The sequence below is a fragment of the Balaenoptera musculus genome, chromosome 1 (assembly GCF_009873245.2).
Source record: "Balaenoptera musculus isolate JJ_BM4_2016_0621 chromosome 1, mBalMus1.pri.v3, whole genome shotgun sequence".
NCBI classification, from domain to species: Eukaryota; Metazoa; Chordata; class Mammalia; order Artiodactyla; family Balaenopteridae; genus Balaenoptera; species Balaenoptera musculus.
This window is the reverse complement of record NC_045785.1, coordinates 109,280,252-109,295,852: the sequence shown is the minus strand read 5'-3', so window position 1 is coordinate 109,295,852 and position 15,601 is coordinate 109,280,252. Positions and strand designations below refer to the sequence as shown.

At 43.2% G+C, this 15,601-nt stretch overlaps 1 protein-coding gene across 6 annotated transcripts in view; it reads right to left on the bottom strand.

Annotated features, from left to right (window-relative positions):
* Positions 1-659: 659 nt before the first annotated feature.
* PIP5K1A (phosphatidylinositol-4-phosphate 5-kinase type 1 alpha) overlaps positions 660-15,601 on the bottom strand; it is a 36,861-nt gene continuing 21,919 nt past the window's right edge. For 2 of the 6 annotated variants that reach the window (XM_036836613.1, XM_036836603.1), the window contains 12 exons: positions 15,396-15,526; positions 14,843-14,960; positions 14,509-14,661; positions 12,353-12,652; positions 9,923-10,128; positions 8,149-8,232; positions 7,293-7,341; positions 7,004-7,088; positions 5,794-5,940; positions 5,469-5,598; positions 2,562-2,610; positions 660-2,309 (listed from right to left, as the gene is read on the bottom strand). In XM_036836613.1, coding sequence (XP_036692508.1) covers positions 2,307-2,309; positions 2,562-2,610; positions 5,469-5,598; positions 5,794-5,940; positions 7,004-7,088; positions 7,293-7,341; positions 8,149-8,232; positions 9,923-10,128; positions 12,353-12,652; positions 14,509-14,661; positions 14,843-14,960; positions 15,396-15,526 — 1,455 coding nt within the window. In that variant the 3' untranslated portion in view covers positions 660-2,306. The remainder of the gene's footprint in view (positions 2,310-2,561; positions 2,611-5,468; positions 5,599-5,793; positions 5,941-7,003; positions 7,089-7,292; positions 7,342-8,148; positions 8,233-9,922; positions 10,129-12,352; positions 12,653-14,508; positions 14,662-14,842; positions 14,961-15,395; positions 15,527-15,601) is intronic. The other 4 variants (XM_036836643.1, XM_036836651.1, XM_036836634.1 and 1 more) reach the window with 3 other exon arrangements.

The following is a 15,601-nucleotide window of genomic DNA, read 5'->3' as shown; positions in this document are numbered from 1 at the left end:
TCTTTTGACCTTCCACTGCCCCATGCAGTCATGGCTCTTGCTCATTAGCTGCTGCACAAATATTTGTAGAATGACCTTAACAAGGTATGGAATAGTGGTGTGGAAAGGAACATTATTTAGTTTGTTTCTCTCCAAATCTCCCCCATCGCCTTAGAACATCCCTTTTTGTCTAGTTTCCCATTCCAGTAAAATAGCCTAAGCTCAACCTCACAGAAGAGAAAAACACATAGCTTAGGAAAACAGTCTCTATGCTTTTCTAGGAGTGACAGACACCTGGGGCCAGGTCAAGGGAAGGAAAGGCAGAGAATACTAGGGCCAACCAATCTCAAGCTTGCTTTTCCCACTGTCCCTCTCCTTTTCTCCTAAACCTGAGTAGAATTTTGAGCTTTGGATCCCCAAATCCCTAGGCAACAGACCCACATTAATTCCCTTCCTAGTCATTCACAGCTTTTCCTTGTCAAGTTTAAGTTGTTAAGATGGAGGAGGTGACCAGAAGGTAATGAATGAAGCCATTTCTCTCAGCCTGAGTTAGACCGAAGCTGGAGTGAGGAAAAACTGGAAAGGATGCATTTGTTTCAGGGTAACATGAACAAAACTGAGCCTGAGGTAGGTGGGTGGAGCAGATGGTATACGAGAAAGAACCAGGAAGTAGCAAGAAGTCTAAATAACTGATGAAAGTTTAATACATTAAAACCAGGTATTTATCACTTTTATATTGTATTTGCCATTTCTGAACAATACAAAGTAGAGGCAAATAGTGACACTTCATAAAAATGTTGATTCCCCATTCCCTTCCCTAAGACCCAGCCTCCCTCAAATATTCCCTCCCACCCCCTACAGAACTCTGTCCTGAATAAAACACTTAAATACATCATAAATAGTAAATTATGGAAAAAAAAAATAGCAAGAATTGTTTCTTTTCTTCTTGTAAAAAAGAACATGGCAGCAAAGACAGGCAGCCAGAAACTGGCTGGGGGTGTCTAATATAGACAGTTACTCGGGGTATGAGCTAACCTACTATCAAGGCAGGGTGGGACGGAGAGGGGACAGGATGGGGATTCAACAATCTGCCTGAGATGCCAGGCCCCCTTCTTCCCCTGACAGGGGTAGGAGGATCAGATGGAGAACATGGGGAGGAGAGGGATTACACAGCCCCCGTTTCCACGTTCTCTGCATGAAGAGAGGCGGCAGGGCATGTGGCACAGCAATGACCTCACTAAGGCAAGAATCTGCTGGCTCTCCATGAGTTTAAGAGAATATTCTCTAGCCTCACAGTTATGGACTACCTGTTAAATAGACACAGGTGTCCCCTTCTCCATCTCAGCTCCACGAACAGCAGAACGCTGTTGGAAAAGGTGGTAAGAGCAAGGAAGAAATCTCCTTTGGAGAAGAATCTAAAATTCATTTGCTAAGTCTTCATATTTAGAAAAACAAGCAGAATACATTTCAAATTGCAAAACAGTAATAATCATTATGGCCTGGCCGTGAGTAGGGTCCTGCCTAGGAAGGGTTCTGACCTTTTAGCCCTATGACTGCCCCACTGTTTAACAAAAGGGGTAAAGATTACCCCACGTCCCACTCTCTCCATTCCTTCAGCTTTCAGAAATTCATTAAGAGAGGAGGAGTTAAAGAGGAGCCGCTCCTGGCAGAGCAGCTTCTGTTTCTCAAACACCAGGGCTCTTCTGAGGGAACCCTATGAATACGCATCTCTCCAATACTTATGGAGTTTTGATCTGAAACTGTCTGGCTTGAAATTGTGTGCTATTTTTCTTTTCCTTTTTTAAGGAACCAAAAGAAGGCGGCTGGGAGGTGGTTAAACACCCTTACCCCCCAAAAAAACTTTACAAAGATTACAGGGGTCTTCTTCCACAGAAAAAGAGCTAAGGTCGGGATAATGTACCAGCCGGTCTGTCCTGAGGAAATTAAGAGTCCAGCTCCTGGTGAAAGGTAGATGAGGGGGAAGAAAACCACCAAGTCCAGCAACTCCACTTCCAATAGGAAGAATGGGGGTTTGAAAACAATTCAGTTGTGGAAGCAAGGCTGGCTAGTTGAAAACTTGTGCCACCAGCTCAGGAGTACAGAGGATGCTGCTGTCCTCAACTGTCCGAGGCACTAACGCCCATTCATGAGGAAGGGGAAGTAGAAGAGGTTCTTCTTCAGGGAGGAGACGGAGAGCTCCCTTAGCCTCCATTACATTTTTTTTGATGACCAAGAAAAAGAAAACTCAGCATTGCTGGGTCAAGGGCTGACATCTTGGGATCACAGAGATGGTAGAATCTTGCTCCAGGTCTTCCGAGGATTTTTGTTCACTGAAAAGGGAAAGGGTTTAAAGTTAAGGATGTGCAGTATGAGACAAGGAGGCAGGAAAGGAATTCAAGTTTCCTTCTAGTTCAGTCTCAGCTTCCAAGTACAAGGTATCAGAAACAAAAATTTTGAAAAGTAAGATTTAGGGGGGCACCCAGTCCCCCTAACCCTGCCAATTACTGTGTTGCTCCACTCCATCAGTGATGCTCTTTATACCCTTCCAAAGCATCCACCTCCCCCACATCCCAGACACTTACATGGATGAACTCTGACTCTGGAACTTCATGCTTTTCCAAGAGGGTTGAGCTAACAGGAGGGGGAAAAAAATGGAGGCAGAAAGAAGAATTAGTAAATAAATGAGAAAAGAGACTCTCAGGTCAAATCTCATACTGCTTCTCCATTTCACTGGGAATCAATTTAGGATTCAAAAAGAAGGGGCTAAGAAGCTACTAGATTCGGAAGCACATTGTTTTAATTAACTATTTACTTTCTTGTCTTGACTTCTATAAAATATTTCCTAACACCCTCCTCTACCTTCTTCAATCCCCAGGTGTGGTAGGCACCCAATGAACACTGCAGCCTGATAGTCATGCCATTGTGTAATTTTCTCCTCTTTAGTGTGGGCTGAACTTAGTGACTTTCTTCTAGTGAACAGAATGCACCACAGGAGATGTAAAGTCAATTCTGAGATTAGGCTACAAAAAGACTATAGCTTCCTCTTGGGCACCTGCTCTCTCACTTGTTTGCTCTGAGGAAGCTAGCTGCCATGCAGTGAGCTGCCTTATGGAAAGGACCATGTGACAAGGAACTGAGGGAACTGGCCAACAGCCAACAAAGAACTGAGCCCTTAGCCCAACAGCCTACAAGAAACTGAATCCTGCCAACAACCATATAGATAAGCTTGGAAGCTGATCCTCCCCTGGGCGAGCCTTCAGATGAGACCACACTGCTGGCTAATAGCTTCACTGTAACCTCCTGAGAGACTTTAAGCCAAAGGCACCCAGCTAAGCCACACCCAGATTCTTAAGCTACATTAAATCTGAGATAATAATGTTTGTTGTTTTTAGCTGCTAAAATTTGGGGTAATTTGTCACACAACAGATAATATATATTTTTGTACCTGGAAGTGAAGTGCTGCTGTAATAAAAATCTAAAATGTGGAAGTGGCTTTGGAAGAGGGAACTGGGTTTGCGGACAGTTTTAGTGAAAGTTTAAAAGTGCCCTGAATATACTGTAGAATTCTGGACTTTAAGGGGATTGCCAGTGAGGGCTTAAAGTGAAAAAAATCTTATCAAAAATTGAAGGAAAGGGGATCTTTGCAATGTAGTGGAACAAAGTTTAGCAACAATGTCATCTACAGTTACACGAAAAGTAGAATACGTGCCTAATGAACTGGGTGATCTGGCTAGGGAGATTTCTAAACCAAGTGTTGAAGGTGCCACCTGGTTTCTTCTTAATGCTTATAGTTAAAACATGAGAGAAGAAAAATAAATTCAGGGAAGGACTATTAAACAAAAAGAAGCCAAGACTTGATGGTTTTGAAAATTCTGAGCCTCTCCAGATAGCAAATAATGCTAAAATTAAGAAATGGATAAAATCTAAGGCACTGCCAGGAAAATGTGGTCTACAGATGAAGCCAAGGGTATGACTGTAAAACATCTGTTAAGAACTCAAAGTACTATTCAGTCATACAAAAAGCGATTCAAAAGATTAAGGGTATGTCTCTCAGATCCTCTCAACTTAACAGGATCTCTAAGAAGCATAGAGCTTATCAAGAAGGTATTTGTGGAGTGGCTTCTGTCTAATAGCGTGAATCCCAATGAGATTCATAGGAGGCCCACAAAATCTTTGAGGGTATTAGAGCAGCAGAAACATTGTCCTGCTTGGGCTAAAAGGGACAGAAATAGTACACAATGAAAAGAGACCACTGGATCCCCAAAATTCTGGCAAGAAGCAGGCCGAGAAAATTACTCAGCTGCAAACACATTCTAGTTTTCATGAAAAAGGAAGACTCAGAAGGCAAAACCAAGAGTCCAAAAGGTAGAGCCAAGAGCCACGAATTATTCTCATGCTTTGAGACCTGATAAAAGAAACTCCAACATTTGCTGGATTTTACACTAGCTATGGATCAGACTCCTCTGTGCCTCCCGTTCTCCCTTTTTTATACAGGAATGTGTAAAGAGGTTGTCTGTTGTTTGTCTCATCATTGTATGCTGGGCGTGTGGGGAGAAGATAGCCTGTCTCTTTAGTGTCACAGGTCCACAGTGATCGCTGCTTCCTGATACACTCTTAGGTAATTCATTTCTCAAGTGTGGGCTAGATTAAGTGACTAGAATGCAGAATAGGAGATTTGGTTATGAAAGACTGTGGCTTCTGCTTAGGTGCATGCACTGTCACTTGCTCATGCTAAGGGAAGCGAGCTGCCATGTTCTTAGTTGTCCTATGGAGGGGCTCATGTGGCAAAGAACTGAGGGAGGCCCCCAGAAAACAGCCAGCAAGAAACTAAGACCCTCAGTCCAGCAACTCACCAGAAACTGAATCCTGTCAAAAACCACATAAATGAGCTTAGAAGTGAAGCCTCTCAGTTGAGCCTTCAGATGAGCCTATAGCCCTGGACAAAGAGCTTCACTATCATGAAAGACCTTGCGCCAGAGGACCCAGTTAAGCTGCACCCAGATTTCTAACTCACAGAAACTATGACATATGTTTGTTATTTTAAGTCACTAAGTTCTGGGGTAATATATTATGATGTAATAGATGATTAACACACCAAAAACAAAATTAAATCACAATCTTTACACTGGATCCTTTTGAAAGGTTAACTGTTCACTGTCTTCAGTGCCTGGGAATCTTTCCAGCCTTAAATCCTAAGCTAAGAATTCTCACTTAACTCACCAGGAGATGAAGCATTAGTTGGGGTATTTTGATTGAATACCAGAAAAGTCTGTACATAAAGACTTCCCACCACCCCCTAAAAATGCAGAGATGTTGATACACTTTTCCAAATCACTAAAGATGAGCTCTTAGGAAGATGAACATGCAAAAATCTAGCGAAGAGCAAAAGACAAACAATAGTCTCTGGAAAAAACAGAATTATGGAGGTTCTCAAGGACCTGAAGAGGGAGATGAGAAGATTACATGGAGAAAGGGGCCAAGGAACCAACCTTGTAGTTAGCATTTGCAAAGTCTCTCCAACTACAGGTGAGAAATAGGGGTCAGGAATAGTCGAGACCTCACTGATTTTCTCTAAAGGTGGAGTCTGAGGTAAAACATCAGGACGACCGAAGTGGACGCCTGGAAAAAAGAAAGGGGAAGAAAATCAATAAATAAAAAAGAAGAGAAAAGGGGGTGGGGAAAATATAGGAAAAAATATATAGCAACTTGGATTTTCGTGGACAGGAACGGGGAGTAGAGGTCCTAAGCAGACAAGGACTCAGAAGGAAGGGAGGGAGTGCCCCATCACACGGGGACCCCAACCCTGGCGCTGACCTGGCTCCACTTCCGCCTTTGTTGTCACTTGTGCCTTGTGTTCCCCAGAGACCGATGGCTGGTAAGTTACGCAGGAGTTGCCGCTGGGGCCTGCTCGCCGAGAGAAAGATGAGCCAGACCGAAACTTTTTGGAAGGAGAGGGCTTCACTTCAAAAGGGAAAGAGAGAGCCTACTTAGCACCCACCTCAGAAACCGTCACCAAGACATAGATACAACTTGCTAGCGTCCCCAACACAAACCCAAAGTTGTTCCTCTGCAAAGCAGGAAAAGGGGTTAATGTTAACAAAGATGGGCTCTATGAACTACTCTTCAGAGGAGGGGGCATCTCAGTCCACTTCACTTTGGAAAAGAAGCAGAGAACCTAGAGGAAAGGAGACACATATCTCTCCCCTCCTACATGCAACCTCAATGGTTTTGCTTCCGCCTGATGACATGTCTCCTATTCTGTAATTCCTTTGTTCTTTAATAGTATCCTTCAGTTAAACCAGACAAAGATGACCCTTTCACTCTATATCCCTGTAGCACTTACACACACAGCACGATGGTGATACTTTACACTTGTTTATATATCACTTTGAAAAGACTTCGAAAGGATTTTTCCATGTTTCTTAAGACTGTTTGGCATGCCTAAGTCCGCTCTGCCTCACCGAGGGACAACTGATGCCTATGATGAGGAGACAGAGATGGGAAGGAGGAGCTGGAATTTGCCAGTGGCAGCAGCGTGAAAGGTTTGGAAAGAAGAACATTGGCACCTCCCAACCAAGAAAGTTGAGGGAAGAGACTAAGAACAACTGCTAAGCAGAAATGAGTAAGTGCTTCTCCAACCTTTTGATCCTAATCTAAGAACTTCCTGGCCTTGGGGATATGGTAATATTCTTGCCTATCTCTGTCCATAAAAGTCCAGCTTTGCCTATCTCAGCCTGTGGCATGGGTCCTACACCCACAACTAAACATTTTTACAACCCCACCATTTTCTCAGAAATGCCCCTCCCCTCAATGACACATGTAGGGATTGCCAGGGGGAAAGCAGCAACTTGGAAACAACTGAGACAGACAAAGTGACCGACATAAGAATGGGTAGCAGCTCTCACGGGATGTGGGTAGAGTAGGAGAAGCCTCTGGCTTTGGCAATTCCCTGACAGAGGTGTCCTGCCCCCCATCTCTTGAAGTAAGGGAGCCATTGGAGGGTCATCTGGCAGAAGCCACTTACAGGGGATCTTCTTGAACACTGTAGTGCACATGAAGCGCTGGAACCGTTCGGCGTAGAAGCTTGGGCGATGCACTGATACGGTGTCCTGCAGAGCAAAAGAGATAGCTGCAGGGTTAGAGAGCAGGAGGCCCAGCAAGAGGATCTCTAGTCCAAGGGCCGTTTTTCCCTAGGCTGAGACCCTAGCAGAAGGGTAGAACCCACAAATGAAATAAGGTAAGAGGAAACTGAGGGAGCAAATCAGAAGTGAGAGAGGCAGAAAGAGGAGAGCCTCTAGCTGACTGCTACTCACCCCATCATGTACCAGAGCTTTCCAAGAGTGCTCCAACTTCTTAACAAACCTGCCAAGAAAAATGTATATCATGCATTCACATTAAATGAATGACCTTATAGTTTTCTACTTTACAGAGTTAAAAGAACAATCACGGGAGCAAAGAGAGAGACCGGGAAAGCACCCCCACTATTATGCTGGCTTTCCAAAGAACAGACAGGGTAGTGCTTATTCCACATGGAGATCGAAGCTGTTTCTAGATAAGTCGATTATTGCCCCCCTCAGAAAGGGGTAGTCAATATGTCCCGGCAAGTCAGGGACAAGAATATTTATTGTAAAAGGGGAGCTGGAGAGACAGATGGGCAAACCTGGAAGGGGGCCAAGTACTGTCCAGTCCTCATTAGTACCTGAAACCTTACAGGAGCAAAACTGGGGTCTAACATTTCCAGCTCTTCCTTCACTACCACTCCACTGCCTGAATTCCACAGGCTAATACTTTTCACAGAACACAGTGATCCTCTTGTTTTTCCTCCATGGAAAGGAGGGATGTGTTTCCAGCTGTATCCTAATGTAGAGTATGACTCATCTCACAGGTTTTCCACAAAAAGCCAGAGAGATGGCGTTTCTACCCTGGTGCTTCTAAGGACTGACTCAGCTTTCCACAGAGGTGTATGCTATGTTTGGGGAGATGGTGGCATAAGGAAGCCAACAGACAGGCATAATCAGGAAATAAAAAACCATCTGAAACCCAATGAGGCAAGCAGCCAGACTGCAACTTACTCTTCTTGCTTCAGGAAGAATTTGGTGACACCCATCTAAAAGAGCAATGTGAGTAAATCTGCATCCACTCTGCCCCTAGGATCTAGATGCTCCTCACCTGTAAGACTGCAGAATGTCAATGATCCCAATATAAAGCAGCAGCCTTTCCCCTTTACTATTCCGGGCCGGGATGCCACCCATACTGGGGAAGACAAGAAGGAAAGAGTAAGAAAATCTTTTGTCTAGCAGGCAGAGGCTTCTGCTAACCTCAAATCAGATCAGGACATGTAACTGAGACCTAAGCATAGTTAGAAGTCTCATCTTCCATAAACTGGGGAAGAGTGAGAGACTTCGCCCAGCTCCACCCACTTTGGCTTATGTATTATAACCTCTTTCTCTCCAAATCTCACCTGCCTGCTTCTCCCACCCCAAATTCACGGGAGAATCTAAAAATCACCCCTACTCAGCAATTTTAGGAATACTCTCCCAATTAACTCTAAACTTCCTTAGTACTCTACTCTTTTTTTTTTTTTTTCTTCGCTGCAAGGCTTGTGGGATCTTAGTTCCCTGATCAGGGATCGAACTGGGGCTCTCGGCAGTGAAAGCATGGAGTCCTAACCACTGGACCGCCCGGGAATTCCTCCCCAGTACTTTCATATTTTAATTTATGCCCACTGAGACACTCTTCTGGAGAGTCATGGTAAAGAATACTTTAAAATGAAACCACTTAAAAGACATTTGATACTTTAGTAACTACACTTCCTTGATCCATGATGGTAACAAAGACACCTTCCATAAAGAAGTCTATAATAAATTGTTTTTGATGAAGTTCTAATATAATTTGCAGGCGTGCATCTAAGACTCTGAGTGAACATTTTTTTAAAAGTCTTGGACTTCCCTGGTGGCGCAGTAGTTAAGAAACTGCCTGCCAATGCAGGGAACACAGGTTCGATCCCTAGTCTGGGAAGATCCCACATGCTGCGAAGCAACTAAGCCCATGTGCCACAACTACTGAGTCTACACTCTAGAGGCCATGAGCCACAACAACTGAGCCCATGTGCCACAACTACTGAAGCCCATGCACTCTAGGGGCCCGCATGCTGCAACTACTGAGCCTACGTGCTGCAACTGCCGAAGCTCACACGCCTAGAGCCGGTGCTCCGCAACAAGAGAAGCCACCGCAATGAGAAGCCCGTGCACCACAACGAAGAGTAGCTCCCATTCGCCGCAACTAGAGAAAGCCCGTGCACAGCAACGAAGACCAAATGCAGCCAAAAGTAAATTAAAAAAAAAAAGGTCTCAGGACTTCCCTGGTGGTGCAGTGGTTAAGAATCTGCCTTCCAATGCAGAGGACATGGGTTTGACCCCTGGTCAGGGAACTAGATCCCACATGCATGCCTCAACTAAGAGTTTGCATGCCACAACTAAGGAGCCCACCAGCCGCAACTAAGGAGCACACATGCCGCAACTAAAGGAGCCAGTGAACCGCAACTAAGGAGCCAGCAAGCCGCAACTAAGGAGCCTGCCTGACACAACTGAGACTCAGTGCAACCAAAAATAAAAAATAAATAAAATAAAAATAAAATAACAACAACAAAAAAAAGAAATTATGTTTGTTTAAAACTAAATAAGTAAATAAATAAATAAAATTCAAAAAAAAAGAAGTCTCTTAATTTTGAATAGTTCTCCTTCCCAGATGTACAAATCCCAAATTTAAGACATCTTCCTTTCCTTTTACATTCTTAGGAAAGCTCATCCTATAGTTCTGTAAGCATTAATGCTATTGACTTAACTGCTGTATAAAGGCTACTCCTTCTCAGAAGCTGCGTCCCTCCCTCAAGAAAAAGTGCTCTGAGCCTATACACTCCTTCCCAGCGCCTGAGTCCACTCACTGGTCATCAGTCTCCATGGTGCCACCTCGTCGAGCCTCGCCCTGGATAGATTCCATGGCTGTGGAATAGAGAGCCTTTTGGGGGGCTGGTCTACGAGTGTCAGTTGAATATTGTGCTTCATTGCCTAAAGGCTCTCGTTGTGCATGATCTATGTTATGGATTGACACCAGGAGGCTATAGTCCATTATCTTGAAGCTCTGCAGCACCTAATGGAAGGAAAAAACATGATCTGAGCCTTGGGAGGTACGAGAATCTTTTTTCAGGATCTCACAGCTTTCCTGATCTAATTGTTCTTGATAGTGAACCTCCAGAGCTAACCACAGGATTATCCTTTGCTCCTCCTACTCCTTGGAGAACAGTACATTGACCTCCTCTGGTCACCCTTCACTGATATCCCTTCAGCTTTCCTTCACCAGAGTACATACAAATTAGGCCACGGCCTAGCCCACAAGATCCTCTTTGTTTGTTCTTTCCTTGTATCTCCTTCATGAAAAGAGCATTATATTCTCAGTGAAAGAAGAAACACATATTTGAGCTCTAAAAAATCCACAAGGAGGGTCTGGTAAAAGTAAACTTTGTGACAGAGCAGATCTGTGGCAGGTCCTTATATGGCTAGCTTCACTTCAGTTCATTATTTGCTGAATCCTTACCATCTGTAGGCACTGTGCCTGCTTATGTGGATACAAAGATACGTAAGAGAGCTTCTGTCCTCATGGATATTATAATTTAGAAAGGGAAACTAATGTAAAAATAAATACAATACAGTCTACTATGTGTAACAATGGAAGTGCATACATGATTGAGGAATACTACAGAGACGTACATAAATAGGTTTACGAGGGATCGATTAGAGAGAAAATACGTGCAAGTAAATAAAGGAAGGAAAGAAGAATGCCAAGGCCTGGAAGCATGAAACAGCAGGCTACGTGCAGGGAGGTATAATCTGGTGTTGCTAGAACATAAAATGCAAAGGCTAGGTGTTTGGCACATGAGAGAGGATGGTAGGGGCAAGACAATGACAGGCCTGATGTGTCATATTAAGGAGCCTGGATTGTCTCCTACAGTTCTCAACCTTGTATATTTCCACCAGTTCCAGTAGCTCACTTTGGGGGTTTTGGTAGGTGGATAGAGTAAGGGATAAAGAGAGTTCAGGACTGATTCTTATGTGTGGTTTGAAAAACCTCTCTGCTCCACCAAGTCTCCAGTCCTCACAACCAAAAGAGCCAAACTAAAATAGGCATTATCCTGGAAGTAGATGCAGAGTAAGCAAAAAAAGGCAAGGATGGATAACATCATGGACTGAATAGAAGATGACAATCCTACAAAAGCAGTTTGCAAAAAAAAAAAAAAACAAAAAAAAAGGTGAAAAAATCAGTAGGGAAAGATGTCACAAAAACCAACAGATGTTGAGAAAGTGGAATCAATCAACTGTCAAACACTGCAGAAAATTCAAGGAAGGACTGAGAAGTACTCTCTATTCGGCATCTAGGTGGTCATTGGAGAGAGCAGTTCAGTTGAAGTGGTGAGGGCAAAAGCCAGGACACAGTGGGTTGAGGCAGGAACAGGAGAAGAGAAAGGGAAAAGAGAAATGGAGGCATCATTAAATGAAGACATTGAAAAACATTCTCCTAATCTTAAAATAAAAAAGAGATAAACTTGTTTGTATATAGATAGAAAACAGTCAGTTGAGGCTGAAGCCAGAGGTGGGAAAGGAAGTAAGTGATGAAGCAGGATCCTAGAGAAACAGGAGGAAATGGATCTAGGTCACAAAGGGACTGACCTGGAATAATCGACCAAGTTGGGAAGAAAATATAGATTAAGGATGGTTAAGTGTAGATCCATTTATAAAGTGATGATGGGGGCAGGACAAAGGGATGGTACAGAATAGAAAGTTGAGGTAGTTTGTTGAGAAACAAGGCTGGGGGGATGAGAGTCAGAAAACTGTTTGAAGAGAGTGCCAATCATGTGCAATCTCTGGGAGGAACAGGAAATGGATTGATGAGGAATACTGAGGGCCCAGGTAGGGCTGGATATCATAAATCTGTAGAGATGCCAGTAAACACAGTTGTGTGATTTTTTTCAGCAGCACTCAGCTTCTAAGTTATAAATTTGGATTTGGCAGACAGGACCAAAAACTGAGCAATGGTGGTGCTGGTATGAAAATAAGGAGAATGTATGCTTATGAGGCCCAGGACAGGTAGCAGGTAGAGAAAAAAAAGACAGGGGAGGGGAGTTAGACAAACGGGGAGAAAGTAAAAATGTAAAGGCATAAATGATCTAATATAAAAGTTATTTTAAATGACGTCTGGCACAGATGGAGCTAAGGAACAGAGTCCCGTCTCCCACAGATTAGATGCCTAAGAATGACCAAGCTGTTTTAGAGTCTGAGATTTCTGGTGCCTGAGAGAGAAGGAAATATGACAAACTCACCAAACAGTCGCGCTGCAGGGTCTTGCACAGAGCATTGTACATATCGGCATCCAAAAAGAGACCATCAGGGATGTCTTGTAAGAAGTCCAGGTCTTTAAGGGTGGGGAGAGGCTTGTCTCGCTCTTTTTGGGAAGCCCGCCTTTTGTAGGTTGAGCCCTTGAGGTCATATTTGATATGCATCTTGACTGACCGTGGTAAGAGATTGTTCATCACCACAATTCGAATGTTCTTGCCACCTGCCTGCACACAGTACAGTCCATAGAACTTAGGCAGCAAAGTCCGAGGGTTCTGGTTGAGGTTCTGAGGGCAAGAAAGTAAAAAGAAGTAGAAGAGCAAGTTAGCTGATTTTCAATAAAACTCAAGGGCAAAAGCTGTCACCCCGCTTCCTTTGTCTGTTACATGGGATTCAGATACAATCTGCCCATAAGCCCACATTACATTTGTTTAAAATTTCCCAATGTATCTATCTCAATAATGAGATCACCACCAAGCCAAGTGGCAGGCCTACAATATAGTAAGCAGTCAGGATACTAAACATATGATGAACATGTTCCTTCAGAGAGGTTTAAGAGAAGACAGCACTGAAAAAGACTTAATGCTTAGCCTTCTGTATAGTATATTCTTGTGAGTATGAAAGGAGGCAAAGGAGAGTTCCCTAACTTCTCCAGAACCTCCAAGAGGTATCAGTCAGAGTAAGAAAAAATACAGTATTATCAAGGGAAGTAACCAACCTCATACTCTACTCTAGGAGCTGGACTAAGAATGGAAAGCAGAATCATCATTGAATAAAAACAAAATAAACAAATGGGACCTAATTAAACTTAGAAGCTTTCGCACAGCAAAGGAAACCATCAACAAAATGAAGAGAAAGCCCAAAAAATGGGAGAAAATATTTGCAAATGAAGTGACAGACAAGTGATTTTTCTCCAAAATATACAAACAGCTCATGCAGCTCAATATAAAAAAAAAAAAAACCCAATCAAAAAATGGGTAGAAGATATAGACATTTCTCCAAAGAAGACATACAGATGGCCAAAAAGCACATGAAAAGATGCTCAACATCACTAATTATTAGAGAAATGCAAATCAAAACTACAATGGGGTATCACCGCACACTGGTCAGAATGGCCATCATCAAAAAATCTACAAACAATAAATGCTGGAGAGGGTGTGGAGAAAAGGGAACCCTCCTACACTGTTGGTGGGAATGTAAATTGGTACAGCCACTATGGAGAACAGTATGGAGATTCATTAAAAAACTAAAAATAGAGCTACCATATGATCCAGCAATTCCACTCCTGGGCATATATCCAGAAAAAACCATAATTCGAAAGGATACATGCACTCCAATGTTCTTTGCAGCCCTATTTACAACAGCCAGGACATGGAAGCAACCTAAATGTCCATCAACAGAGGAATGGATAAAGAAGATGTGGTACATATATACAATGGAATATTACTCAGCCATAAAAAAGAATGAAATAATGCCATTTGCAGCGACATGGATGGACCTAGAGATTGTCATACTGAGTGAAAGTAAGTCAGACAGAGAAAAATAAATATCATATGTTATCACTTATATGTGGAATTTAAAAAAATGGTACAAATGAACCTATTTACAAAACAGAAGTTGAGTCACTGATGTAGAAAACAAACTTGTGGTTACTGGGGGGAAAAGGCAGGGGGATAAACTGGGAGACTGGGATTGACATACACACACTATTATACACAGAACGGATAATTAATAAGAACCAACTGAATAGCACAGGGAACTCTATTCAATACTCTGTAATATGGGAATAGAATCTAAAAAAAGTGGATATATGTGTATGTACAACTGACTCACTTTGCTTGCTGTACAGCAGAAACAAAACACTGTAAATCAACTATACTCCAATAAAAAAAATTTTTTTTTAAATCATCATTGAATCTTGTCGTTGGGTAGCAGGGTCTAAGCTAAAAACACTTAAAATGGGACAGATAAACAAAACCCCCTTTAGCCATAGAGAGACAAAAGAGATGGGAAAAGCACAAAGATGAACTACGTTTCTATGACAGAAGTGCTGACATTGTTTTGTCCCCCTGATGGCAGCCTCCCCAGCTTGTCCTGGAGTGGAGTGGGCAGCTCAGGCAGCCAGTGCTCCTGGTCCTCTCACCATGTAGTATCCTGGAAGCAGCTTCTGCAGAAACTCCGCCTCTTTGTGCTGGACTGTTTTAATGATGAATTCATCATCACTGGACACATAGAAGAGGGAACCACTAGCCCCAGAGTTGCAGAGTTCAATCAGCGGCTCATTGCAGAGGGAGTACTGGGCCCAGAGAAAAGAGAGCAAGAGGTTCAGAGATACAAGGGCATGCCCAACCAGAAATCAACTACAGATGCAATTCTATTCTAAAGGAAAACTAGAGCAAGAGTGTGGAGAGAGGGTCTTCCTTTGGAAGTATTCCTCTGATACTGGAGTCCCACAGTTCTGAAATCTGGAAGCTTACCAAGTAATCATCAGGGCGGATACCAAATAACTCCCGAAAGTAGCGGAAGGCAACAGGTGCATAGGTCTTGAACCGAAAGTCATTGTAGTGATGAGCAGGAGTCAGGTTGCTCCCTTCACTGTGGGGTTAAACAGAAGAAGCCATAACTTACCAGTCCCTGTAATTTAGGGAGTCCACACCCTGGAAAGACACTCAGTCACCCAGAGGCAGGTCAATACACCCCTCCTGAGAGAACCAAAGGGACTGGATGAGTCAGTTACATAATGGGACAAGGCACAACATGGGGATTAAGACATGGGCACAGGGAATCGTATTACCTCCTCCCGATGCACTAAATTGTTTTTGAGGGCTCAGTCCACAGGCCAGAGGCTCATGGAAACATCCAAAGGAGAGCATGTGCTCTTCAAATTCTCCAGTCCCCATATCACCCTGATTAAAATCAGGTTAAGGATTGGATGCATGCCTAAATTAGACATGAACCCTAAAATGCCCTGATGATGATATAAAAAAGCCACATTTTCTAGGACATTCCCCTGAACATTAACCTCTGTACCTCGGGAAGAAGATACTCTCCACCACATAGAAGTCTTGCATGAGGACATCCCGCTCTGGTTTGGTACTCAGGCTCCCCACAGTGTGAGTAATGCCTAACTGGATGGCACCTTTTAAAGCTGATGAGGTTGTCTGAGAAACAAGAGGAAAGTTTCTAGTATTAAATCTGATCATAGCAATAAAAACTCAGGAGAGAAGAACCAGAAG